General features: G+C 36.8%; 1 protein-coding gene across 1 annotated transcript; it reads right to left on the bottom strand.

Moving 5' to 3' along the window:
• Positions 1-1395: 1395 nt before the first annotated feature.
• arrb1 (arrestin, beta 1) lies at positions 1396-26219 on the bottom strand. The gene is made up of 16 exons (XM_036536777.1): positions 26061-26219; positions 11620-11650; positions 9518-9578; positions 9167-9211; positions 8371-8567; positions 7977-8036; positions 7666-7733; positions 6954-7089; positions 6664-6748; positions 6508-6580; positions 6153-6290; positions 5923-6006; positions 5615-5638; positions 3633-3703; positions 3210-3261; positions 1396-1931 (listed from the first exon to the last, which is right to left on the bottom strand). The coding sequence occupies exons 1-16, from the start codon at positions 26078-26080 to the stop codon at positions 1820-1822; spliced, it is 1257 nt and encodes a 418-aa protein (XP_036392670.1). The 5' UTR covers positions 26081-26219; the 3' UTR covers positions 1396-1819.
• Between the last annotated feature and the right edge of the window lie 799 nt (positions 26220-27018).

A 27018-nucleotide genomic window follows, 5' to 3' on the forward strand; every position in this document is an offset into this window, starting at 1 on the left:
GAATTATTGACATTACTAAAAGTAGCCTTTGTGAAAATAATTGTTGAAAGAGTTGAAAGAGTTAAGAATTGAAATCATTGTAAATAAGAATAAAACAGCATTTGAGTAGTGTTACAGTAGTCACAAAATTTTACCATGCTGTGATAAGAAATTCCAAAACTGTCATGCAAAGAATGATCCACAAACTTCAAAACACAAAACCTTATGATTTATTAAATAGCCATAAAATGTGTTTATTTCATTAAAGGAACACTTGAACATTAGCTTATTCTAATGTCCAGTTATTTATTTACTGTGTTTTTAAGTATTATTACAATAATAATAATAATAATAATAATAATAGTAATAATAATTTCACATAGAATATTATTAACAATTGTAATAGTCATTTGATATTTTAACCTCATCACTTGCTGATTTTCCACCTTTAATATCAATAAATAACAAATGGGATTGAAGAAGGGGTGTTTGTAGGAACAGGTTAACATTGCCCTGCAGAGTTGGGGAAAAAAGTCAGTGAGACAACATCATGAACTCTGGTGATGAAAACAAATTTCAAGGTATTTTGGGTATATTCAGTTGTATAGGTCTTTCCATGCTATAAATGCTAAAGAACAATGCAAACTGAACCTACACAATGGAAGCAGCTTCTTTCCCGGTACATTATTGATAGATTATCTAATTTACAGTGCATATAAAGATATTGACTTTTCATGCTAAATATGACAAGGCCACTCCTTTTCATACAAATGACAACTAGTCTGCATTTCAGTGACTTTTATGATTCCATTTTTGTCTTCTTCATAAACACTCAGAAACTGATGTGTTATACTCATAAGTGGCAACATAATTATGCATTTTCCCACTGTGTTTTCCCTGACGGAAGGATTCTGTAATCCAGGGACTGTAGGCATCTTCTGGCGAGGATGTTAAAAGAGAGCAAGAAGATACTATGTAAAATATCCATTGTGTATCTTTGTGTTGTTGTTTTTTTTTTTGTTGTTTATTTAACAATTAGGTAGCCCATAACCTGTAAAACCGAATGACTACAAAATCTTCTTTAGTAAAAGTGAAGAAAATATATTAATCTCACATAAAGCTTGTCTTTCTATGTATGTATGTATGTATGCATTTGTATATATTTACATATGTATACGGCACACACACATTTGGATATCACCTGAATTGATCGCATAAAGGTTTTCATTGAAACAATAATGTAAATGTGTCATTTCAGGTCAGAAGGCAAAACACCAACATATCTGAGTAGATGTAATTAGATTTTATCTGTATCTTAAAAACTGTTTTATCTCTGCCCTCTGCATTAACAGTAACATAGAACATAATAAAAACAAAGACTAAATTAGGCATCATTTCATAACTATTCCACTTCTTTATACTTGAATGTCTAAAGCAGAAATGACACATTAAATATCATTTCTGACAACTGTTCTTGTATGATCCTATAACTGAGCACATTTATGACAATGTGACACCAAAGGCATGCTACAACTTCAGTCATGTTATGACTGAGGACATGTTATTCTGTTGGCTTCCATCCCTCCCCAAGTGTCCTCAGCACTCCTGGATTAGATTGCTTACACTCTTAAAGATTTGTTTTTCAGCCGCTTCCTGAAGACCGGGTTTGTAATGTTTCTTATTTTTCTTTATGCAAGGGAAAAGAGTATGAAGAAGAACAAAATGATGGCACCACTGTGAGTTTCAAAATGGTCTCTCAGGCTCTGGTTTACTTACAGAGCTCTGTTAGCTCTACAGCATGTACCACAGCAACACAGCACAGAATACAATGCCCAGTCATTTATCTGTCATTCAGCATGGGTGAATTGGTCCCTTCATCATCCTCATCCTTGTCGTCTTTGGCCCCTATGAGCCTCTGTCGTGCAAAGTCTTCAAAGATGATATCGTCATCACTGGGAGAGAGACAAGCAATTAAGACAAGAAGTCCCAGAACGCTAAGGCTCCACTCTCATGCTAAGGTTCAGTGCTGCAAGTCATACACTTCGTATTTTCAGCTCCATGATGAAAAGGTGAGCCGAAAAGGTCTAGGACAAAGGGGGGAGGTCTTTGAGAGGCTGGGCTGGCAAAGCACTGTGTAAATGAGTAATCTGACCTTTTGAGAGAGCGCAAACTCAGAAAGCTGTTCTCTACAGGAGCAAAACGTCTTTGTACAATATTTATGTGCTAGCTTGACTACATTAGCATACAGATTATTATAGCCATGTGCTTTAAATTGCAAACAGGATATTAACTGAGGTGACTTTTGTATGCAGAACATTCAACATTCTTTGCTCAGTAAAATCTGATTTGCTGTAGCTCAAAAATGCTTGAAATTTTGAACTCGTTTTTAGCTCTGCTTGACCAGTACATTCATGTTCTTGGCCAATGTCATTCATATTCTTTACATTATTTGTGTGACATTTTACATTGTGAATGTAATGTAATTTCATGGTTCAACTTTGATATGTCAAACATTTGAGAGCTCTATTGTGGGACATTTAAAGAATTTTTAGAATGTATATCCTGAACACAGAATGTACATATAATGCAATGCCCTATTGAATGTGTATAAAAACATTGATATTGTTTATGATTGTATGCATAGATTGTGTAATACTGTATATTGTGTCTAAATCTTAAATGTAGTGGTTATGTCATAGCAAGCTACAGATTTTCACTCATCTATTATTTAGTATCACCTAAATCAAAAACTTCAACAATAAAAAAAAAGAAAAAAAAAGCCTTTTGCCTTGTTTTGAATGGCACAATTTTCCCAAACAAACAACAAACATCTGCATTCACACCCTTTGTCATGCCCTTTTGTTACTGAACTTTTGTTATTTACAGATATGAAAAATTATTATGAATGAAACCGTGTAAAAACTGTAAAGGTGAACATATGCAGGAAACACAATTTCAGTGATTTGGCTCCTTATCTGTCACACTTGCATGATGTACAGTAAATGAAGGCGAGGACAACAAAAGGACTTCATGTAAAAAGAATGCTGGGAAACATGAAAAGACGATGGATGAATTATTCAAACGGGCATCTATCTGCCGTTAATGCACACGCAAGGAGATGGAGGTGTTTTGCAAGCAGAAAATGAAATGGGGAGCACATCATGCATTATTAATGTGGCACACAAAACAACACACGCTATGCAAACTCATGCTGCAAGCAGCCTGCTTACTTTGTGTCAAATTCAATCAAATTTGTGTCTATGGGTGCTTCAGTGTCTGGAACTGAGACAGAGATGACACAGATGAGTATAGCATAACACAATATCTTTGCGTTGAAGCATTTTTTTATGTAGAAGGTGACATAAACAGCTTACTTGAATAGTATTTATGTATAAACCTGAATATTTACTGAGGCAAGTTAATTATATTGCTCTATTGCTATATTGAGTAATCACAGCAGTGTTACCACAATGCCACTCTGCATATCATAAAGGAAAGTCATTCCTGATTTAATGCAGTAGTATAACTTCATTACTACAGAAGTATGTCCTCATTAACTCTAAATGTGAAAAAAAAACTGCATATAGTTTTCTTATCATCATAATCTCACAACTATTTATTCAGAAAACAGAGTCATAGACAGTAAGACAAACCTTCTCTGTAGAGTGATTCCTCGATCGGTTTAGGATGCATCAATGTGAAAGGAAGCTCAACTGCAACGTCACTGGAAAGGAAAACCAGGAAGAAATTAAACACAATGCTTGCATAACTTACATACAGTAAGCTTACCCCTGTTCCTCTAATAATAAGTGTCTAGATACAGTTCCTGACATGAGTTCAGAACAGTAAATTGATAAGAGAACCAGTATAACTGAACGTCAAAATACATTTTGGAATGCATATACAAAACATTCATATATGAACATTTGCACCTACTGTACATTCCACTTTCTCAGACAGCTCATGGCAGTCTTAAACTATGTGATTCATGTAACATGATTTGCAAAACCATAAAATCAGCTCTGTCTTATCATTGATAACTGGTATGAACATGTGTTTACTAGATGGTGCAAAGCTGTAACACAGATTTCAGCAATGAAGCATGGAGGTGGTTCTGAGCATGTGGTTTCCAAGATTGAGAAATAATGCCCTAAAAATTATTTCTTGGTAGTTTCATCCATACTGTTTAGAAATGAGATATAATAAAGTGCAATCTGTGTAGCATGTAACCTGTTAAAATTAAGTGAACATCTGTAACTGCTCTGTAAACATCTCAACCTAGACTCAGTTGTTAATACATCCCAGCAGTGTTAATACGTTTCTTACTATTACTAATAGGGGCCAATTCAGTCTTCAGATATGAATGTTTAAACTCTACTTAAGCTGCTCATCTCTGTTACTTCTAAGTAAATTCATACACAGGCTGCTTAAGATCCTATGTGAGCAAATGAGGACATTTTGCACAAAATCAGGGTATGCCTCTCTATTTTCAAACATAAATGCATTCTGACATGAAACTTAAGTCTAGCAAGCATGGCACAGTAAAGTGAAATAGCTGGTACAGTTAGAACAGCCAGATGGTGTCTGGGACCACTTTGCCAGGTAGTTCCCTACCTGGTTGGATGTCTGGAGAAGAAATTATTATAACTTCCTCACTATGGCAATGGCAAAGGAGGCAGAGACAGCGGCAGACAATGTATATTGAGTGCTTTAGGCTAGACAAATCGGAAACTTATGGTGCCAGCTCCTGGCTACACAGTCATTCCAGTTAGTGTTGTGGTATTCCTCATTGCATCTCACAAAAAGTCCTAGTCCTCAGGTAGTACTTGGGGTAGTACTACCGTGAACACATCCAGCTCATTTTATCTGAAAGAGCAGCAACTGGCTAGACTCTAGCTAGCAAATAGAAAAGGTATTCATTTTATTATTTATCATTATTCCTTTTTTTGTGTTTGTATTCGTAATGGGGGAGCGATTCAGTCACAGTAACTTGCTATGATAGAAACAGTAGATAATTAGCTAGCTAGGCAACAATGATGGCATTCTATTGATCCATTCATATGGATTCATCCTAACAGGACTATTGTGTAAATACTGCTGCAAATGGAAAAAAAAGCCTACCTGACAGCCAATCCACAAGATGGATTATGTAAGAGAAAACTTTAAACCAAAAAAAGGTACATTGTGTGTTTTTCCTTTTTAAAATAAATATATTTGATACTGGTGCTTTTAACTTTTACCGTACATGCATAAGTATTGAAAAGGCTCAGTTCGGTTCTAGAACTTCATTTTCTCTGAAGTATCTGCTGAGCTTTGCTGAGTCTACTCTGCTGAGTATCTTGTGACCGTGTTCTGTAATGAGGAGTAATAACTCTGCAAGAAAATCTATCTGCCACCAGGCTCCGATGAGGTGTGGTTTTACATGGCAAATTACATGCATTCACCATGGGCAAATTTGTGTCTCCCATTAACATATCTGGGCATGTAAGTTAAGCCTGAATCCCAAAAACTGACAAACATGTAAGTGAGGGTGTGCAACCAAAAAACCCCCTCAGTCTGTATTGGCCCTATAATGATACTTAAAGATTATCAATGGTATGTAAATTGTGATTATACAAAGCATTGAGATAGTTACCTTGAAGCAAGATCTCCCAAGAGTCTGAAATTATTGAAAGATGGTCACATTACTTCAGTCATTAATTTTCTCGACACAAAACTTTAAAATCAAAAGAATGCTATTTTTAACCAATTGTATAAGTCAGATGACTGTTACTGTTTCCTATTCTTATTTTTACTATAGAACATATCTTAATTTGCTGCTATAAAGTTGTCTTAGACGTCCTTGTCTACATATGCCTCATGAAGAAGGGTCCATGTTAGTAGCACATCAATTCACTGTTATTAATTTCATGGAGATTAGAATAAGAATTTAAAAATGCATACCCGCCTCGAGACACGACCAACTTCACTTTAACCTTGTAAGACACAATAATGCCCAGGATTTCCTTATTAGCGCCTTCTCTTAACCTGTGAGAGGCCAAATTACAAATTATGTATGGTATAATGCTACAATATCAAGTCATTGGTTTCTCCTTAGCATGTTACAAGCACAGGAGAGCATTTTCTTGGTATTTATTGAGCTGGAAAGTGTGGTGAAGAGCAGGTATACTTACAGTGTACTGGAGGCTAAATTTGTGTCCTCATGTTTGAGTTTTCCATCTAAGGCCAAACCCCGTTTCTCCCGATTGTTGGCAAGAAAGGGTGTAAGAGTGTATACTTTGCAAAATGTGGCACTCGGTGAAACTATATCACTAGGGAAAAAAGTAAAACACAGAAATAACAAGTGGAAGAACACACAGCATATGTATAAAACCTTGCCTAATAAACATTTTTAGATTTACAAAACCTCGAAACATTCAGACATACAGTATGTCACATTTGTTGCTCTAAAAAGACAAGACATTAAGATGAGGTTCAACTGACAGAGTGAAATCACTGGGTATGCAGCATGTATAATTTACAACTTACTCTGACTCCTCCGTTGCTACAGGGCACTTGTACTGTGCAGTGTTAAACAGGCAGATATCCGCATATTGACGCACTGTGTGAACACAAAAAATACAGGTTGAACTGACAATTACATAATAGAGCAAATAAAATATTTTAAATATGAATTTTAGTGACCTGAGATTTTAATTTTCTTCACAGTCTTATTTGTGTTGTTTGTAACATGAACATTTACATTGATTGGTTCCCCATGGTAGTAAATCTACAAGAAAAGACAAGAAAGAAATCATGATAAATTTCATTGAAATATGGCTATGGTTATGCCATACTTTTCTCAATGTCTATGAAATAGTGCTTTGTTGGTGGTGCTATAAATGGCTAATGGGAGAAAGAAATACATTTTCTTGGAATATGGACAACCATGGTGCTCTTTTTCAAGACGTTCAAGACTTGCTCTATAGTTTCACCTCTTTGTCCAGTGAAGCCTCCAGATGCAATGGTTTGTCAGACATGAGGAACTGCCTTGTTGTCTCAGCCATTGGCTGGGGGCCTGGTTTCTCTGGGGCGTATTGGACTTTTCTAATGACCAGACGCACTGAATTCCTATGCAGTGAACAGATTGATAAGCACACTGAAAGCCATATCACAGATTAGTGACAGAGAAGAATGCAATTCATGACAACAGCAGTGATTTACATTCTCAAATCATGCACTCTGTCTCAATTAAGAAAGTTAATCAGTGCTCTCAAAATATTAATCTGCCTCCTTCAATCAAATGAATTAAGAATATTCACTTATGACTATTTTCACAGTAATTGTTCTAGATGTTTAAGTCATAGATTGCCTCAAATATTGTCATCACATTAAGTGAAGTTTTGATGTCAGACATGATTACAGTCTGCAACTATAAGAAGGCTAAATAATTCCATTATATGACATCATTCTGACTCCCTATGACTTGCTGCTAAGGACATCAAAGGTTGCTGGAGACTCAGGGGTTTGAAGGTTATTTTTGGCTTGGCCAACAGCGTTTACCTTACACTACCTTGTGTGCCTCTTTACAAAAGGTTGAATGGATTTTAAGCTTCCCCCTTTCCTTTCCAGCTATCACCATTTTATGTTTATGTCATGTCAATTGAGATGCTTAATTTAATCCCATGTGTTTATGTGGTGGGTTACCTTTTGTGAATTTTTTCTTCGACATTCTCAGCACAGAAAGCTTTAACCTCAAAGTCTACACCACAAGCCTTTAAAGACAAAAAAAGGAGAGTGTATTTAATTGGTGGTGGTTCTCTGAATATGCCTGAAAAATCAGTTGTTGTATACATTTTGTTTTGTTTGTGTTTTGTTTTCCAGCATCAATTCATAACATATGTTTGTGTGCAATAATATTAAAAACAGGCTGTTGCTTTTTTTGGTCACCCACTGTCTATGTAACATTGATTTAATGGAGGTGGTACAAATAGTCCAAAATGGAGTATGTATATTACCTTCCCTGTATCCTCAGGTCCAGGTTGAAGAGTAACAGAGCAAGGTAGATTAGGAGGAATCTGAGGGAAAAGTTTGGACAATGGAACTTAAATGTGGTATACGCAAATATTTTATGCTGTTGCTATAATCATTCAGCCAAATGACACTGAGTTATATTACAGCATCTCTGAAAGTATGTCTATGACAGAAAAAAGTTTTTTTTTTGGTAAACCATTCAAATAATCAGTTTGAATGATTATATTTGTTTGGAAAACTATGCTGCCAAAAGTCTTTTATGAGACTTTCACCTAATGTCTGCCTGATCCCTAATACATGGTTTGGAGCATGTCAGTTTGAACAAATACAGCATTCCTGTCTGCAGAAAATTTTAAAGGTGATTTGTATTTTTTTTACCTCAAAAGTAAAAGGATAAGCATGTTCCCCAAGCTTTTTAATCAAACGCTCTTGAAGCCGAGTTAAGATTTTTTTTTCTTCGGGCACTGGTGGAAAGGCCTGGATATTGGCTACGAAGAGGTCCTTTCGAAACGTCAAGCCCAAAACATCCAAGTCCTCTCGGCCATATCGGAAGGCGCATGTCAATGTCACAAAAACTGAGGGTACAGAACACGAGAGTAAAAATCACACTATTAGAACTGAATACTTTCAAAACATAGAATTTATACTTTTTTGATCTTATTATTGAGAAACAAGTACATGAGGAATATGACTCTAAAGAATTGTTGTGTAGAAAAAAGGATACTGCAGTACAAATTATATATACTACTAAAACCTTGGGATAACACCCCACACACCAAAAAAGTAGACTGTTGTTTTTTATCATTCCACTTCAAGTCATTGAGTGTTGAAACTGGGCCATACAAAAGTTTCAACGTACAAATAAGTGCATGAAAAGAGAAGCTGGTAATCTCAGACTGGTGCAGAATAAATTTTACATTTTACATACTGGCAGAGTATATACTTCAGAGCCTAAATTATGTGTAAAATTTCCACAACTTGAATTAGACAATTGCAATTACATTGTGCTTTGGACTCAAAAGTTAAAGGACGTGACCTAAGAAGCATTCTTAGAAGTAGCACTTACACTTTCCCAATAACATTTTTTTTGCCCAATAGCAGCCTCTAGATTGTGAGTGAAAACTACAAGTATAGATGTGAGGCTGTTAAAGACTTACAGAGTATTCCTCCTCACCTTTTCTTTCCTTTAAGTACTCTGGGTCAATTAGTACCACACCATCTGGAAGACAGTGAAAAAGAAGAGCCAAGTAGTTTGTAAGATTGCATTCCAAAACTTAAGACTTGACTTTGGAGTTGTGTGAAATTGTGGTCATCATTCAATTCCATTTGCATGGTTCCACTGGTCTTTTGCAGCTATTGAAAGCTATGGTAAAGCTGAGTAAAATTCCACAGTGACCAATGAAGGAGAATTCAAATGCCATATGTTTTCCACCTTTTATACCTTTTGCAAATAAATAGAAGAATGTGTACTTGCTAAGCAAAGAGTAAATAATGCAGTTAACCATTTAATAAAGCGCTGACTTACCAACAGGTTCCACAACATCCACATGATCGACAAAGTCCCTCTTCCCAAGATAAACTGTCAGCTGATGAAATAAATGTCATCGTACAAATGAGTTGGAAGGACAACAATATACAATTGAGAAATTTTAACACCCGTGAACATTTTTGACAATGTAAAATGCACTTACATTTTCTGTGATTCCATTCCAATATAAGTTTAAGTTAAATATTTAAATATTTTTCTATATTTTCTCCACATGTACAAATGTAACTATGTGTTGAATTCACATCCCCTTATTCTATAAAGAGGTAAAAGATTTAACAATAGCCAGTGTCATTAATACCTACATGACCAGCCCAACAGGCAATCACTGACATCAATCACATATCACAGATCACAGAATAAATCACAGACTATCACAGCAGACAATCACAGATCACAGAATAGGAGTTCATAAAGTTAGGTATACAAGATCCACAACACCATAAATACCAATCTCATTACATTTAAAGAATGGATATCCCATTTTTCCCAGTTTTCTCCTTGACAATATATCCATAGTTTGCCAAAGACTTCAGTGGATTTGCTACAAGGATCTGAAAGCTCTAGTTGCAAAATGGTAGAGATGACTCACACACCACTGTTTCATATTCTTCCCACGATGCCTTCTTGCTCAAGGACTAATGCGTGTGGCTACTGCCTTCCTCATTAGTGAACAAAATTTCAGGTCACACTCATAAAGGTCACAATTCTTTTATGCAAGAGTTTTTAGGTCACCATGACCAGACAAATTATGACTGATTTTATCTTTGATCTCTGAACAAATTTCCTAATAAACAATTTTAGGTAATCCCAAGCATTTATTTTGCTGCAGCTTTCCAAAGTATGTTTATCTAAATTTTTTTGTATCATTTGTTCCATTTAAAATGTCAAGGTTCTCTTTCAACCAGCTATAGAAGTGAAAAAAATTATGAAACTTTGAAATAAATATCTGGCTGATGTGAAAGGAAATAACGGAAGGACAGAAATGTAAGAAAATTTAACTAACATAATAAAAAATATAAATTTTGGCTGTACTCTGTTCAAAAAATTCTATTATTTTAAAATCTGGGCTTTGGTGAAAAAAGTATTGGTTTCACTTGCATATTAGCTTTAATGAAAGCTGTTCTTTAGTAAAAATCCATTCATTTATTGAATTTCTGAACCTTTACATCTCATTTTAGAACTTATGTGTATTGCACTGTGCACTCCCTCCAGGAGGTGGCAGCAACACCCTGGACCAGCATTTAAGTCTTAGCTCTCAGACCAATCACAGACAGCAGCATACACAGTTAGCCCTTAGGACAGGAACATAGGGACACTGATCTAGCTGTCATTCATGTATATTTGTGCATTCTCAAAAGGTTTACCACCAGCAACCTTAGCAATGCCATGGTTAGTGAGGTAGCTTATTCATTCCTATTATATTCTTTAAGTGATAACCTAGCTATCATCAGATAAGCGCTTTCCAAACTCAAAATGCCTTCAGCAAACAAAATGTTGCAAATTTACTGGTTGTGAAGATTTCCTGATTCATTGAATCATGTTTTGGAGGTGCTACGAGCACATGGAGCACCAAAGTGCCACAAACATGTAGCACATCAATTGGTTGATTTTTTTTTTTTTTGTAAAATGTTGTAAAATATTTGCATGTGTACATCTGCCAGTGTCTGTTACTTCCATGCAAAAAAATAAAACTGTCAGCGAAGATGATCTTGTGAGTTGGTGAGCTAGTGGTTATATGGGATGGAAAAAGCAACCACAGTCTCCTCTTTTAACATAGCACAGTAGCACAATAAAACAAGTTTGTTTGCTAATGTGTTTTGTTGCTAAGGATAAAAATGATAAATGCTGGGTAATAGAGTACAATCCAGCTGCCTCCACACTAGTCTTACCGTCAAGGTACTAATATACACATTTAAAACTGTGCTTGGTAAAATATCTTGTTGATCCATGTGGAAAATACTGATTTCTTTCTTTCCCACAAATTGCACATTATTTAAATTCTATCCTTAACTCTACTCTATAAGGATAACTACCTTGCAGTGCTTTAGGTTGACCACGAAATACCAAAAACAACTTACCTTTCCATTTGGGCTTGCTTTTTTGAAAACTCTGCAAGAAAAGAAGCAAAAATCAATGGCATAAGCTTGTATGACAAAGGAACAGAATAACAGAAAACCCTGCTGTGACTGTCTGCTCCTTGGAAGAGAGAAAATCACAAAAACAGGGGGTGCCTAAACCATACGCATGTGTTCCCCACAGACCATGTACCTTTTATAATGTTTTTGAAAATGGTATAATTCATTTATATGTAATGTATAACATAATGGTTTTTTTTGATATCTTACAAGGAAATTCCTGATCACCTACAAGAAGGCTGACCTCAGTTCTAGGCTGTGAGAGATTTACTTTTTCACAGCCACTGAGGCAGTCTTAGATTCATGAGCACCCCAGGCTCTACCACAGTCATTACTTTCATGGCTGAATATCATGTGGTGTCACTCATAACACATTAAATGTAAAAGAGGGGAAATATGAAGCATGTATTTAGTGAGGCCTAAGGCTCAGCTTTGAAGTTTTTTTCATATATGCCCGTTTCAGAAAATGGAGAAAGAGAATTAGGTCTTTTTCTATAGGCATGATCATATTAAGGCAGAGTGAAATTTATGAGCTCTATCCATGCTCCTCCTCTCTTTTGCAGTGTCAGAAGTAATACCCTTAAAGCTTGAGTGTTCCAAAGCAAACTGAACAAAAAGGACCTAGTTTTGCCAAGGAAGTGTTCAGGCAAGACAGGCATCTTGAATTTCTAGGAAAAGCTAACAAAAAAAAAAAAAAAAAAAAAAAAAATCATCCAGTCTCCATGACTGTTTTGAACATCTCTGTAGCCTGGTGATGCTGTCACAATACTTGTCTGATAATTTATCAACAATATTCTATGTGTGATTACCAGATATCCTGAACATCAACAGAACATAAATAGCTAATATAGCAACAGCAATATTAGTGGTTACCGATCATAATCTCCTAAACAGTTAATGGAAGTGAAGGAGCTGACCATCTGAAATATCTGCTTTTTTACTGTTAATAAATGACTCTTATCTGGTTTAGTCAAGACCACTCTGCTCAAAAAAGTTGCAAAACAAGGGTGTGCCATTGACCTAACAGAATGTTTCAGATAGTGGCCTTGTGTCATTTTGATTGACTCTGACATTATCTCAAAATCTTCTGCATCTTCCAGGTCCTAAAAGCAAGAGTAATAAACCTCTCAGCATGAGAAGACAAAGGTTGTAAAAAAGGGATTTCTCTTGTAGTGGCATTTGGCTGTGGAGTCCCTGGCTGGATGTGACATTCTATCACTAGATAATGGCTTCCAATGCAATTACCTCACATCCCCATCTGCTAAGACTTAATGTTGTCATAAATTAGCTTGTGTTTCTCCAGGAGCCCCATTAGATTACAACAGAGGCCCATTCAACTTCCTCTCTTTCTAATGAGGAGACCGTCTTCATCAACAAAGCAAATCTTCAAATGTTTAGGTGAAAAGGATACAATCACAAATCTGTATGATGGGTTTCCTCTGCCTTTGACCATGTACTTCAGGTGACTGTCATGAGGGTCAACATACCCTCAACTAGTATATTTACTCTGAGTCACCTGATTGCAGTGGGGGGGTTCCACCTGTTAAACAGCAAATATCTACGAGGCTGGAGAAGACTGAAGAGAAGTGGATCAAACTACTACTGCTGCTAATTATAATTATAAGGTTTTGCCTTTTTGTTCAGGGAGAATCTGGCTACATCACATATGCTGCAGAATCATCTGAAATTCCATTTATGCCTTTTACTGTCTAGCTGCTTTTCGCCATAGGTGCAACACTAGCATGGTCATTAGTTGCCTGTCCTGAAAAACATTGTACATCGTACATTGGCTCGTCCTTAAAATTGGTCATAGCATACAAATAGGAAAGTTAGTCATTTTGATTGATGAAGTGAGTGTGATCATGACACATGGGGAGAAAAGATGATGATTTTGACCCACCATAAAAGGCTTCCCTTTCTATCTGAATAGACATACTGGTTAATAACCATATTGTCATTTTGCTATGGAACAGTACATTCTGTCATTAAATTTTAATGATGATCAAGTCTTGAAAATGCTCTATGCTTCATTCTGTAGTACTCAATACACCGTGTTCCTGCAAGTTATAAAATGTAAAATCTCCCCCTGGGAAGTTCAAATTCATTTGTATAATATGGAAATGTTGCAAACATTACTTGGGAGTAGGGTTGGGTATCTTTTAAATTTTATCGATTACGATTCTGCTTATTCTTGCTTATCGCAAAACATCAAACACTGTACAGTCTTTTAGATCGACGCCGTGCTGCCCTTAAATGTTTGGTCAGATTTGATGTGCAACCTGATTTGCCATGCACACTCGTATTTAACCCTTTCGCACGTAACTTATATTAATGCTATGTAGCGTGCATGTTACCTTACATAGTTCGTTATGTTTTCATCAGCGTTATTAAGCTTCTCGTAGTTTTCAGTTAGCATATATTGCAAAATATTGCATAGTTTGCTATATTTTAACGTTAAATCGCTGTTTCTTGAAAGCTAAAATTAGCTAGAATTTTTCCAATCTAGTGTTCTAATCGCACCAGTTTTAGCATATGCGCTAAACGGCTAATCACACCCGTGTGACTGTACGCGCAAAGGGGCTAAACAAATGGACATGCTGTTGAGTTGATGCGTGACGTAGTCACGTACAGACAAGTCCTGGCAGATAGCTATGTACGTCCTTGCAGATAATGTAGTCTTGGTTATCGCATTTAGGAACTGATAAGCAGAACCGAAATTCATTTTTTTTTTTTACGGGTACCCAGTACTAGGCATTGTGGATTCAGTTCTAATTTGGAACCGAGTTTTGTTTCCCAACCCTGCTTGGAAGTATTTCCAAGTGTTTTGTTTCTGTATTAATTTAATATTTTTGTATTTAAAATTTCAGCTTAGAATGTCAGATTTGTTACTTTGAACATCTAAAGGCACTGAATCCCTGTATCAGCTCATGATTTTGATGGGAAGCCAGTCCGTTATTCAGTACCACTAGCAGGCATATTCTTCTTCACTGGAGTTGAGGATACAGTGGATGAGGGCAGTGTCTAACACACTTGGTGTTGGAAATCTAACACCATTTATCAACACCACCTTCAGCCATGAGCAAGCCATATGTAATGATAACAAGCCTACCCTTGCAGTACAATGGCTTATAAAAAAAATTATTTTATGCTATAAATAAATGGATATTGTAATTCATCCTTGCAGCTGACTTCCATCCAGTGTAATTTTCTGTGATTCTCTTTGTAGATCAAAGTAACCCTGGAGCTACTGGCATCCAGTAAACAAGGAGGGAAATTAACTCTAATTAGGGAGCATCTGCACATGTTCAAAGACCTCTCATTTTTACAATGCAGTTGACATGGCAACAACAGATGTCATTTCCTGTTTAACACGTTGGCTTTAATTACAGTAATGTCTTTGGTATGCAAATGATCAAATTTCATGGCTGACTTTTAATTTCCCCTATCTCGTTGCTGTAGCTAATGATAGATTCCCTGAATGGGTGTCCTTAAGAGGATGAGTTGGCCTTGCCATTATTTCTCTCAGACTGAACACGTCTGCAGGTCAGTTCTACGGCTATAAATGATCTATTGTTTGGATGGTGGTTCATGAGTAGTAGTAATTCCGGTCATATTTTCAAGGGAAACTGAATTAATCTGGTTGAAAAACATGCCAACACATGTTTATCTTCTACAGCAATAGACCATATTGCGTGTAACTTCTTTGTTATCAATGTGAAGCTCCATCAAACTCCACATACTTTGCAATGTTAGCAAAATTCTTCTGGCTGCTATTAATGCCTCTTGCCCTCTGACCTGGATGCACTATCACCATGCTATACATATTTCAATGCATTTTAATTTTACTGAATTATCTTACCAAAATTCAGTTATCATACACAGCTGTTGGAACTTGCTAGCTAGCACTAATCAAATTGATCTGTCATTCATGAGCTAAATAAGTAATACATGTCACTGTATAAACTAGCTAGCTTACTACTTGGCCTCTGATAGCCCTCCAGAGTAGATTGAGTCCGTTTGCAGGCTCAGAGATACAACCTTGGATGATATAGCTCCGAACAGATGTGCACACACATATCCTACCTGAGAATGATACATCCACAGTCACGCTGCATCTCATTTTTTCTATTCATTACCCAAATTTCAATGTTCTGTGTTATAATAAAATTACATTACTGCTACAGGTTTCTGTTAATATGTTATAATAGCAATAAGGATAACAATATGGATTTTTGGTACTGAACTATTAAGAAAACTTCACTCACTATTAAAGTAAGTCCTGAGTCAAGGTGCATCCCAGGTTGTGCTGTGTTTTTAGCATTGCAATGTTACCTAAATGCTGTGGAAAACTGTCTGTAGAGTAGTTCAGTGGTTAAAGCTTTTGCGTTGAGTGCATGCTGAGCTCTGTGGCCTGGGTTTGAACCCAGCCACATCATAAGCCAATGACAACTGTGGGCGCACAGCAATGGAACAAATTGGCTTTGCACCACCAGAGGTAGGGGTGGGTATGTCAGCAGGGTTTGCTTGTTTTACTGCTCTCAGGCACCCAGTGAGCCAGCATGTGCTTGGATGACATCAGTGAAGCTGTGCCAATACTCTAGTTGTCAGCTGGCAGTTAGCTCACTGTAATGCGATGGACAGGTTGCAGTGTGAAAAACAGTCACAGTTGCCATGTGAATATATGGGAGGATTGCATTCCCTATGACCCAGCACTTCTGCATGAGTAGAGTGGTTATCACAGTTAGACGAGCATGACATGTCTGACTGCCAATTCCAAAACAGAGTTGCTTAAAGGCAAAAGAGCCTAACAAAAATTACAAATCTTAGAACTTTTAGTTTAAACTGCCATTACAGAGACACTCTTTAACAGCTATCTGGAAAAGGGCTATGCTTCCAGACTTTCAGAAATGGAGTGCCTGAAACTGTATATTGGAATATAGATGATCCACCAACATTATGTTCATGCTATTCTGAAATTCTGCCCTTTGGTTTTTGATCTATTCTGCTGCAATACATGCAGTTATAATCCAAATTTTTGTCAAGGGCAAAATTTTCCAATACAAATGTAGCATTGTAGCTTCTTAAAATATACTTTTATATCTGTGTTTTAAAAGGCACAGTAGTAGCTGTATCTTGGACCCCCACAAACCATAACCATAAAGGAGTAAAGTTTTTTTTTTGGACTCTTTTATACAAATATGTGCTTCCAAGAAGACGTAAGGACATACAAGGAAGTCAAGTTTGATCACATGGGGGCAGGCAGCTGATAAGTAATAGCCTCTAATTCCAATTAACAGCTTTTTAGCATTGTACTATGCTGACAGGGGCAGGGTATGCTTAAGGTTTTTCAGCTACAAAATATGATTTTCTTAGTAGCACCTCTCATAGAAATATGTCTTTCAATAGGCATACAGAAAATTAAGAAATCTGGAAACAGCACAATTATTGTCAGAATACATGACAGGTAAATTAGCCTGATCCAAGAACATCATTTTTGAATAAGATATTTATATCCATTTTTTAAACAGGTAATTAGTACATTTTCCAGTGACATTTTTTAATAAGTCTTGTTTTCCATTTCTGAGGCAGAGATGCAAAAACAAGTGGAAATTAGTACTATTCTACAGTACAGTATAAATTGATTTCATTGAGCAACTCTTCAAATAAGAAAAATAAAAAATAAAATAAAAAAATTAAAAAACTGTCATAAATGCCACCTTATTGAAGACAGGGTATTTCATTCAGGAAAGAAATTCTTACTATTACTGCGACTGAGGTAAATCGCTGCCAAAGTTAATAACATAATAATGCTTAAACATGACATGCAACACCAATTAGTATCAACCTTCAGCACTGCACATCTTGTCTCATTGCTATATTGTAAGAGGGAAAAAAAAAACAGTTGAGATAACACAATCTGACAAGCCAGGCTGCACTGAGCATAGATTTGCAATGCTGAGCAAAACCCTTCAAAGGTCTCCAGATCCACAAGATGCCCTTTCATTCTTGGCAAAAGTAGACCAAAAAAAATAAAACAGTATTTATGCACGACCATACCTGGAAAGTCCCGACATCTCCCCGCTTAAATCGCTCCTGGCTGGGAAACTTTCATTTAACCAATAGACTTTTCTGGTGTAGAGATAGCACAGTGATCAAAACGTAACGCGCAACAATTTCCAGAGCTGCATACAAACAGCTGGCTTTTAAGAATCTTCCAGAGTGGGCCTGGTGATTCAGAGGGATGGGAGAGCAGAATAAAGGCCCTCTTTCATTTCACTGGAGAGAAGCCATCCCATGGATGTAAACATGTCACTGCCCGCACATACTCATGTAGACCGCTCCTAGAGTAACAATTACAAGATTTAACATTCAGTTCAGCTGTCCACATCTTTCATTCATTGTCTTTTGTGGGTACACTTAAAACAGGTGGCCTCGGGCAATTAAACAGAGAAACAGACAGGTACCCTATGCATATTGATTAGAAGAGACCTATGTGCAGTTTGTTCAATTCACACAATTTTAGGGATATCAGTAGCTTAAAACTAGTGACTTCTGCTGACTAAATAGACAGTATAATGTATGAGTACAGAATCATTCATAAATTAGTTGCTGATATGAAAAACAGCACATTGGACAAATGTGATCCTTATAATATATGTGGGCTGTATTTACTTACCCTCATAACACTTTAGCATAGCACATAGCACTTTGTCCAGATTAACAGTTTACCACTAAAAATACTGAACTGAAACTCATTCGAACCCACAACACAACATCTTACAGTACAGAGCCCAAAGTCTTTGATTGTAGTTTGAGCATGTGAAACTACCGCCTGTGCTACAGTACTATGGTATCTTTAACAAGACAGGTTAAGTGTCTTAAAATTACCAAATGGAACAAAGTAAATGGAGGTTGGCACTGACAGCCAACCTTCACATGAGTTTAATTAAAGTGCATTGATTGAAAAGGTTTGAAGGAAAACTAGACAAAAATGCCATCCCACTTGCTTGGAGATTAAAGTATTGCTTTCTCAAATTGCACTATTCTTGGTTAATCACAGGTATACCAGAGAAGCCATATGTTTCTTCTCTTGCTTTATTTAAGCATATTTTTTCCAGTATAAAATGTTTCCTATGTTTTGTACAAAAGGAGTTTATGTCTGTATGTTGTCAATACTCTGAGATAATTTAACTGGTAGGAGTGCTACTCTAAATATACTTTAGATCAACTAATGTTATTAATTAATATTAATTGGAGTGAATTATGGAAGGGATTTATTCCACTATTCTGGCTGAAATAACCAGGACAAACACATATTTTATTTCCAAACAATATGTGGCTTTAGCAACTAGCAACATGCCCATATTTTCCTATTTACCTATTTATCTAAATTCACCACAGCAGAAATTCAACAGCTTCATTGATAATGATATGTCATATTATTGACAATAATCATTTTTCTCATAACCATCCCAACCAATCCCCTTTTTTAAGTCTGAAGAGACTTTTTTTCCCCAAGAAGAAATTACATAGTACTGCATGTGTGTAAACTATAATCATTCACCAAAGCCCCCTATCAACAATTCATCATAGAAATATAAATTTCACCCATCTGCGAATGTAAGACTAATGCTAAAGATAGAAGTACTTTGAAATGATTGAATAGGAAATCAATGATCAAATTGTTATACCCATTGAACTATGAACAGAGAAAATCTGATAACTATACCTGGAGGACAAAAATAAAGAAACAAAGTTAAACAATTCCTAAAGCAAGCAAAATTCAATTTGTTTAAAAACATGACGAAGATTAAGATTATGACAATTTTGCTAAGCAAACTTGATTTGACAGTACCCTCAAAGCATCTGAGGTGAAACAGGCAACACAATTCTCTCCTGACAGTTGACAGGAAATCACTTCTCTGACAAACTGGGTCAGCCCACATTCTTTAAGGCTTGTGCCAGTTTTCTGGTTTGTGGAAGTACAACAATGAATGCATAACTATAGCTAGCTAGTGAATGCGGTTTGGAGGCAATTCACTAAAAAATGTGATCATGCAATCCAATTCAAAAGGAAGCTTTTGGCTAGATTTTATGATTAAGCTTTGGCAAACTGGACATGTTTGACATTCCTGTCTGGGTCTCTTCATACTGTCAGTATAATGGTGGCTGTATATCCTCAATAGTGCTCAATTCAAAGCTGTGTCCTTTCATATAGAACATTTTGGGGGTTAAAAAGCACATCCAGAAAGGACATCTAATTTGTTATTATCCTTATAGGGTTTATCTTCATATCTATATGATGAGCTACGTACACAATGCCGTACATACTGAGTTGTGATAAGCTAAGAGGAAATTGTGATAACCATTCCAAAACTGGCAAATATATATATATATAAAATATCAATATAAAAGTGGGGAAATCTGGCAAGTTTCTGAATAAGAGGCTTCTGATGTAATCCCACCTTACAGACATTAAAGATGTCCTGAATCATTGAATCAAGCAATCATTGCTTACAGTAATGTTTCCCAGTCCTGATCCTGGCTTACCCCACTGTAGACTGCGTTTTGTTCCAGTTGAGCTCTTAATTAATTTGAGTTTGATTGAGCTGTTAATTGCGTACTGTTCTGCAAGTCTTGAGAACTGTCTTCTCTAAGTCCCTTAGGAAAGTAGTTCGATTGATTTATTTATTTTAAATATTTGATTCATTTTTGAAATATTTGTGGGGATGTGTTAGGTTATGGCTGTGTTGATTATGTCTCACTGATAAACTCAAAATTGTTATGTGGTTCAGACTTTCAGTCTCTCATTTTTGACAGTAACATCGCCAATAATCCGTGGATGCTGATGGAACCTGACACGTGGTTTTTGCTCTTCCTCCAAACCACACAGTGGCCACAATGTCCAATGTCATGAAAACTTCTTATGACTTTTTCAATTTCAAAACTTTTCAGGTTTTCAGGTATTTTGCATTCCTGTCAATTACACACTATATCAACTTCCTCTATACATGCACAAAACATGACAAAGATGTCCAATATTTATAGATATATACCCAATTTACACAACCATTTACCAATACATAAAATTGATACTAGTTTTCATACAGGTTCTCTCATCTACCAAGAACTAACTCAGATCAAGTATTTCCAGTCTGGCTCTTTCCAATTTTAAGAGATGAGTTGCCATAAATGATTAAAACTTGTGACTATGAATTTTACAAGAGGATTGATTAACTAGTAGATGGCATATGATCCCATTAAGTAACTGGTAGACATCACACAAGATCCCCGGGTGGGGGGGGGGGGGGGGGGGGTGTAGTTTTTGCTGAATCAGGCACTTACAATGGATAGCATTTTGATGTGAAATGATGTCTCTCGTACTTTCTTTGCTTCTTTAAGAGTGCCCGGATACAGATCTCTGAATGGTGTTTTGACTTTGGGTATACACCGCAGAGGGCGAAGTGAGAAAATTCTTAGAAAAATGCAGAAGTATGTGATTGCCCAAGAAAAGGAGTGTGATGCAAAAAGAGCACCAAAGACACAGTGATGTCTTTTTACAATGACAAAATCTATGATGACAAGTATGACTGGATAGCTTTCCTAAAGCACTGCACTGTGCTTCCATATTAAATTTTGTTTAAAAACCTTGTGTTTGTTCAATGCTTTGAAAGTAAAATAATGAAGATTTAAAGTTACTGGGACTAACTGCAGATACTCATCTGAATTACCAAAAAAAGGAGCTCATGAGCACTCTATCTACACATCTGTAGTTGAGGGCTAAACTACAAGTAACACAGTTCAGACATTCAGCAGTAACACCTGAGCAATACCTTAGCTTTATGTTTTTGTAAAACTGTACAAAAGGTTTATCTGTGATTATCTTGGTGTTAGATGAGATATTGTATTTTACCCAAATGTATGATTAATGAAATATTCACTTCAGAGATTTAAAAAATGTCAAATAATGCCTTTGAAATTTGCCAAAATTGATTTAGATCTGCATTTGAGGTCCAAATTAATTTTCAGTCCATGCTTAGCTAAATTTTAGCTCAATCTCCTCTCTGCGTATTCCATCCTGTCTTTTCCTTAAGCCTGTCATTAAAATGCAGTCCTTGGTGTATTGAGGCCCCATCAAAACTGCCAAACAGTAAACAGACTGTCTCTCTCTTAACACAAAGAACACGTTGATCACTTCTGTCTAAATCTGGGTGGGACATGTAAGTCTCCACTTTCCTTGTACAGCATTTCAGTGCCCACAGTGACAAACAAGAGAGTCTAACACACAAAGGGCAGTGATCCATGAACGAGGTCAACTAGACAACAAACAATTTGATTGCATAACTGGAAAGCCCACCACAGAAACATAGATACAAAACATTAACTTGGACAGGTAAAAAAATAATTTATTTTGCGATACATATTAGGAGACAGTTTAAAGGATTTATCAGTTATATAACATTAGACAGAATGATATAAGTTAATGTAATATAATTATATAATATATAATTTGATTATGATTTATATAATATAGCAATACTTGTGTTACTGTAAATAACAGAATTTCATGTATAGCCTTGCTTGTACAAAAAAGGGAAAATGTAACTTGGGGGTGGGGGGGGGGGGGGTGATAATTAGTAAGTGGATTTTTTCTTTACTTTAATTGCTCTAAACAACTCAGCAGTAAAAGTACTGCATGTAGCAACACATAAATAAGGATTAACCATAGACCTGTCACTAAGCAGTGTTAGTCGGCTGGTTTAATATGGTCTGCTCCAGGAAAAGGTGCATTTCTCTTTCGAAGAGCATTGCACATGCCAGAGAAGGAGGTGCAGGGTCTGTCGTCAGTATTGTTTGTGCTTTCTCTGTTGATACCTGAGAAATTAAATAACTGTGGCACAGCTGAACGTCAAGGGTCATTTCTTTTCCAAGTGCAATGCCATCTTTGCTTGGGCTCTCTATAGTCTTTACTGTGACAAGAGTTTTCTTGAAGGGGACAGATATCAGAGGTATTCTGTTAAAAACTCTTTGAGCTCAATCGGCATTGTAATACTTTCAAATTAAGTACAAGGCTTGCATGTTATCTTACAAAAAACTGGATAAATTCATTATAACTAAACTATTGAGAAACAGATTTCAAATAGAGTGCCCAAAACCAATTCTCAAGAATAAAACTTAATGCTTGTGTCAGTGCGTATGTATAAATTTTAAAAATAAATGGTTTGTTGTTTTACTGCATTTGTAATTACCTAGAAATTGAATAGTAAACTGAGATTTCAAAGATTTTATTGCTCAAGGCATTGCTGGTTTTTTTATAGCTGATAGCTGTATTTGCTGCTAATGTATTGCAATAAACCACCAAATAAATCAGTGGCATCAGTCGCCATGGAGCCCATCAGCCCTCATGATCCCAGAATCAATGGGAAATTGCATTTGCATTATGTTTTTAGAGATGCAGATATTTTTACAGAGCCTTCCACATTGTTTCCCATGCAAGCTGATTTTATTAAACCCAGCTAACTGTATTGTACAAAGCTGAAGTTGATTTATTATTATGGATCTCTTCCAAACCAATTCATTTCACTACATTCTGCCACTTGATTGCAGTACAGATGCTACATGAGGTCAATTCTACAATAAAGCTACGCTGCTATTGCCCAGGCTGCTGTTCTACCTTTCATTATGCCCCAGTATTCACAGGTGTATTTAACAGGTCCCAAAATGATAAGGAAATTAAATAAAAACTGCTGTGGCTCCCATTTAGCTTGCATAACAAGGCCCTGTCATGAAGCATTGGGGAATGAAGGTCCCAAAGCACAGTCCTTGAGGAACCCTAATTAGAAGATGAAATAGATGTGCTGATCATTTCCCATTTCCTGAGAATAATATATCCTATTACATAATGCCAAAAGCATGTGAGAGCATGTGAAACCTTGCCTATCTATCCCTACTTAGTGTGTGGGACAATGAACAGTTGTGGACATATTCATTAAATTTATCACAATAATATTTGTTTTTAGATTAATAATAGTAAAAAAAAAAATGACCAACATGCATGGTATGCCTCCCCTCGTGAAAATGGAGTGCTTATTCATTGTAAATCCAGAGCTGCATAAACTGTAAAAAATGATTGATCGAAACCAATTTGTTCTGGTGCTGTGGACACCCAGTCATTGTGTGCCTTCCCACTCAGGAGCCCTATATACATTATCTTTGTATGTTTTCCACCTTTACATCTAATATACTTGTCCAGGACAGGTGCTTTCTTCCTGACATCATCTGAACAACTCATATGTAACTGAGGAGTGGCAATAGGGTGCCAATGAGTGGTGGAAAGTGTTCCACCACTGTGCAATCCCACTTATTGCCAACTACATACACAGCCCAAACCTGGACTCTGCCGGGGCTCTGAACAACTGCCTTTACTGACTGAGCCACTCCAGAGCCTTTGTGGACAATACATCTCAATTCATTCCATTCCCTTTGGTATGACACACAGAAAAGAAGTGTAAGCAGGAGACTGTAGGCGCAATGTAGATGGGTGTGACGGAAAACACTACAGAAACATCAGCACTCTAGAAAATTTTGAAAATAGCTTAGCTACCTCTACAGTCTTAGCAAGATATAGCACAATTTGCGCCATCAGATACCAATACACATTTAATGAAAATTGTACACATTTCTGATTCTTGCTTTGTTACCAATCATAAAAGGATCTGGCTGAAATGTGGTGAACTCTCAGATGGAGCGCAGTCAAGGTAATGCAAGGTTTACAATACTGATGTCCAATTTGCTTCTGAGAATTCAAGACTAACTCACACATGTCGTGAGAAATTATAAAGACACAAGGACTTCAGAGGCCAGCTTGTCTCACACTGGTTCTGTATGACACAATATGCAGTGTGATAGTTTGCTCACCACACAAATATTCTACAACCATTAAAGATGAGTCAGCACTCTAAGAACAGGTCACGTGTTAGTAATGTGGAGGGTGATATAATTTACAAGTAAACTGTTTATTGGTAATATGAATGTTTTTTTTTTTGTTACAAAAGGAATTATATGAAGATATGACAAGACTGTTCAAATACTGTTCATAACATACTGTCATGCAATACTAAAGAAATTATGGATTAAAACAATAAAATGTTACTGTGTTGCATATCCTGGGCGGTACTAGTTGTAATCAGAGACAATATTAAAAACAATACTCATTATTATGACTGTAACTGTTAATGACTACCTCACAGATTAAGAAGAGAAATGAAACCCTAAAAACATCAAGTATTTCATTGGAACTGCTTGTTCCTTGAACTAACAGGATAAGCTGTCCAAGGTAGAACATTCAGACAAGAGGAGGCTGTCATTCTGAACAAGGTTCCTATTGACCCATGTGTAGGCATGTGATGTGCAACTAGCCGGATAAAAACAAACACAGGAACGGCTTCCACCCCAAACAAAATCTCACCCACACACACCTCTGCCTTCCCAAAGAGCTACCACTGAACAAATGAAATCTTGTCTTCTGAATCAGAGGCAGTCCCAAATTCCAGTGTTGAGCAAGACTGGTTTTTAGTCTGGCAAATCCAGAGTCTGACGAGAGCAGTTGGAAGTCTCACAAAGGAGACCCTCATGGATATGCTTTTAACTCCTTGTTGAAATATCCCTTGTAATTCCATCCTTTTATTCTCTTCATAATATTTCAGAGAAGCTTGTTGGAAAAGATGAACAGTAGATGAAAGCACTGCCTGGCTAGGAAAGACCACTATTGTATTCCAGCTGCTCTTGATATTTCAGTATATGAACTTGGTTGAGGTAGAGAAGTGCACATTACTGTACTCTTATATGAGTTAATATCCATTCAACACAGATATGAAATTTGAAAGGTAGAGCTAAGCACAATTCAAATAATCTGAGCTGCTATGAGTTGAGCCTCCTGAAGATTTCAGGTATATGAGGCAGCTAAACTGACCTGCTATCTTATCTAAATGTACATGTAACAACCTGATAGGTCCATCCAAGGCAAAATGATACTCCCCCTACAGACATGCAAATCCTCTTGAGTAGTAAGCTTGAATGATTGGATTTGGAGACAATTTGGTTGATCTGGGGTTTCACATATCTCTATACTAAAATGTATCTGATAACATAGACAATTATAATGCTGCACAGAGAAAAAAGCATCAAGGAACCCAAATATCAAGCAACAACAAATAGCGGGAGTAAAGCATGGATTTTCCTACGGCATATTTTTACAGCACGAAGCACAAAAATACAAGCAAGTGGAAATAAGAGCCAGCACTGTGGAAAAATGGAGCATCGTAATTTTTAACATCCCAACAGCAACGACAAATGCAATTACTTTGATGAATGTGAGTGCTTACCTCGTCCCTTTGTCGCCCATGGTGGCAATCTGTGCGTGGTCAAATCCAGGCTCTTCCCCCCACAGCTAAAAGGGCTGGAGTTCCAATGTGCAGAGGGATGTGAGCAAGAAAGATTGCGCTGCCAGTCAGTCTGTGGGAGTGCAGCGAAGAGAAGAAACAATCCAGCCTAGTGCCTGCTCCTTCGCTGCCCGCTTTCTTCCCCCGATTCCTCTCTGTCTCCTATTGAATCAAATTAAAACCGCATCTCTAATGGTGTTTAACAAAACACCCACAAACAGCAGAGACAGTAGCTTCCTGCATGGTCACTCTCACGCCGTTTCTCCTCTGTGCCGTTCCCCCCCTCCTCCTTTTCCCCTTAGTGTTGCTGTTGCTGTTCTGGTGTTGATGAACTGCAGCGTAAACCCAGATCTGATGATTAAAATCTCTGCGGGGTAAGCAATCCTGGAGATTAGTCTTTAATAGGCATCTTTCATCTTAGTTCCGTTCTGATGCTCTGCCTTTCTCTCTCCGTCTCCTCCTCTCTCTCCAACCCCCCTGCTTTGCACTCTCCCTCTCTCTGCCTCTCTCTCTCTCTCTCACTTACTCACTCAATCTGTGCAAGTGTGCATGGGTTAGTGAGTATGAAAGCATCACTCACTGGTGCCAGAAACAGCTCTTGCTCTCAGCTCACAACTTTATGCAGTGGCTATGAAAGCTGAGAGCCATATATTATTTAATATGTTCATCTGAACATAATTTGCAGTATGGATATGCTGTTATGTCTCCTTGTCTCCTCTGAAAATAACAAAAGTATAGATCATCTACCAGTTGTTGAGAAAACAAAATAACTGTATTGAACACACACCCATGGCAGGCTGACAAATTGCTGCAATCTTTGTGGAAGAATCAACAAGTCTTCCCTGAGGTCTTGAAGAGCTGCATCTTCATACAGCACTAAACTGGCTTCATTATTCATTTC

Source organism: Megalops cyprinoides, chromosome 9 (genome assembly GCF_013368585.1).
Source record: "Megalops cyprinoides isolate fMegCyp1 chromosome 9, fMegCyp1.pri, whole genome shotgun sequence".
Taxonomy (NCBI): domain Eukaryota; kingdom Metazoa; phylum Chordata; class Actinopteri; order Elopiformes; family Megalopidae; genus Megalops; species Megalops cyprinoides.

Coding starts and splice junctions, on each gene's coding strand:
- arrb1 (XM_036536777.1), bottom strand. CDS start 26,080: ATGGGCGACAAAGGGACGAG. Junction 9,212..9,517: donor GGATGTTGTGGAACCTGTTG/GTAAGTCAGCGC, acceptor ACTGTCTTCCAG/ATGGTGTGGTACTAATTGAC. Junction 5,639..5,922: donor TTGGTCGTGTCTCGAGGCGG/GTATGCATTTTT, acceptor CAATAATTTCAG/ACTCTTGGGAGATCTTGCTT.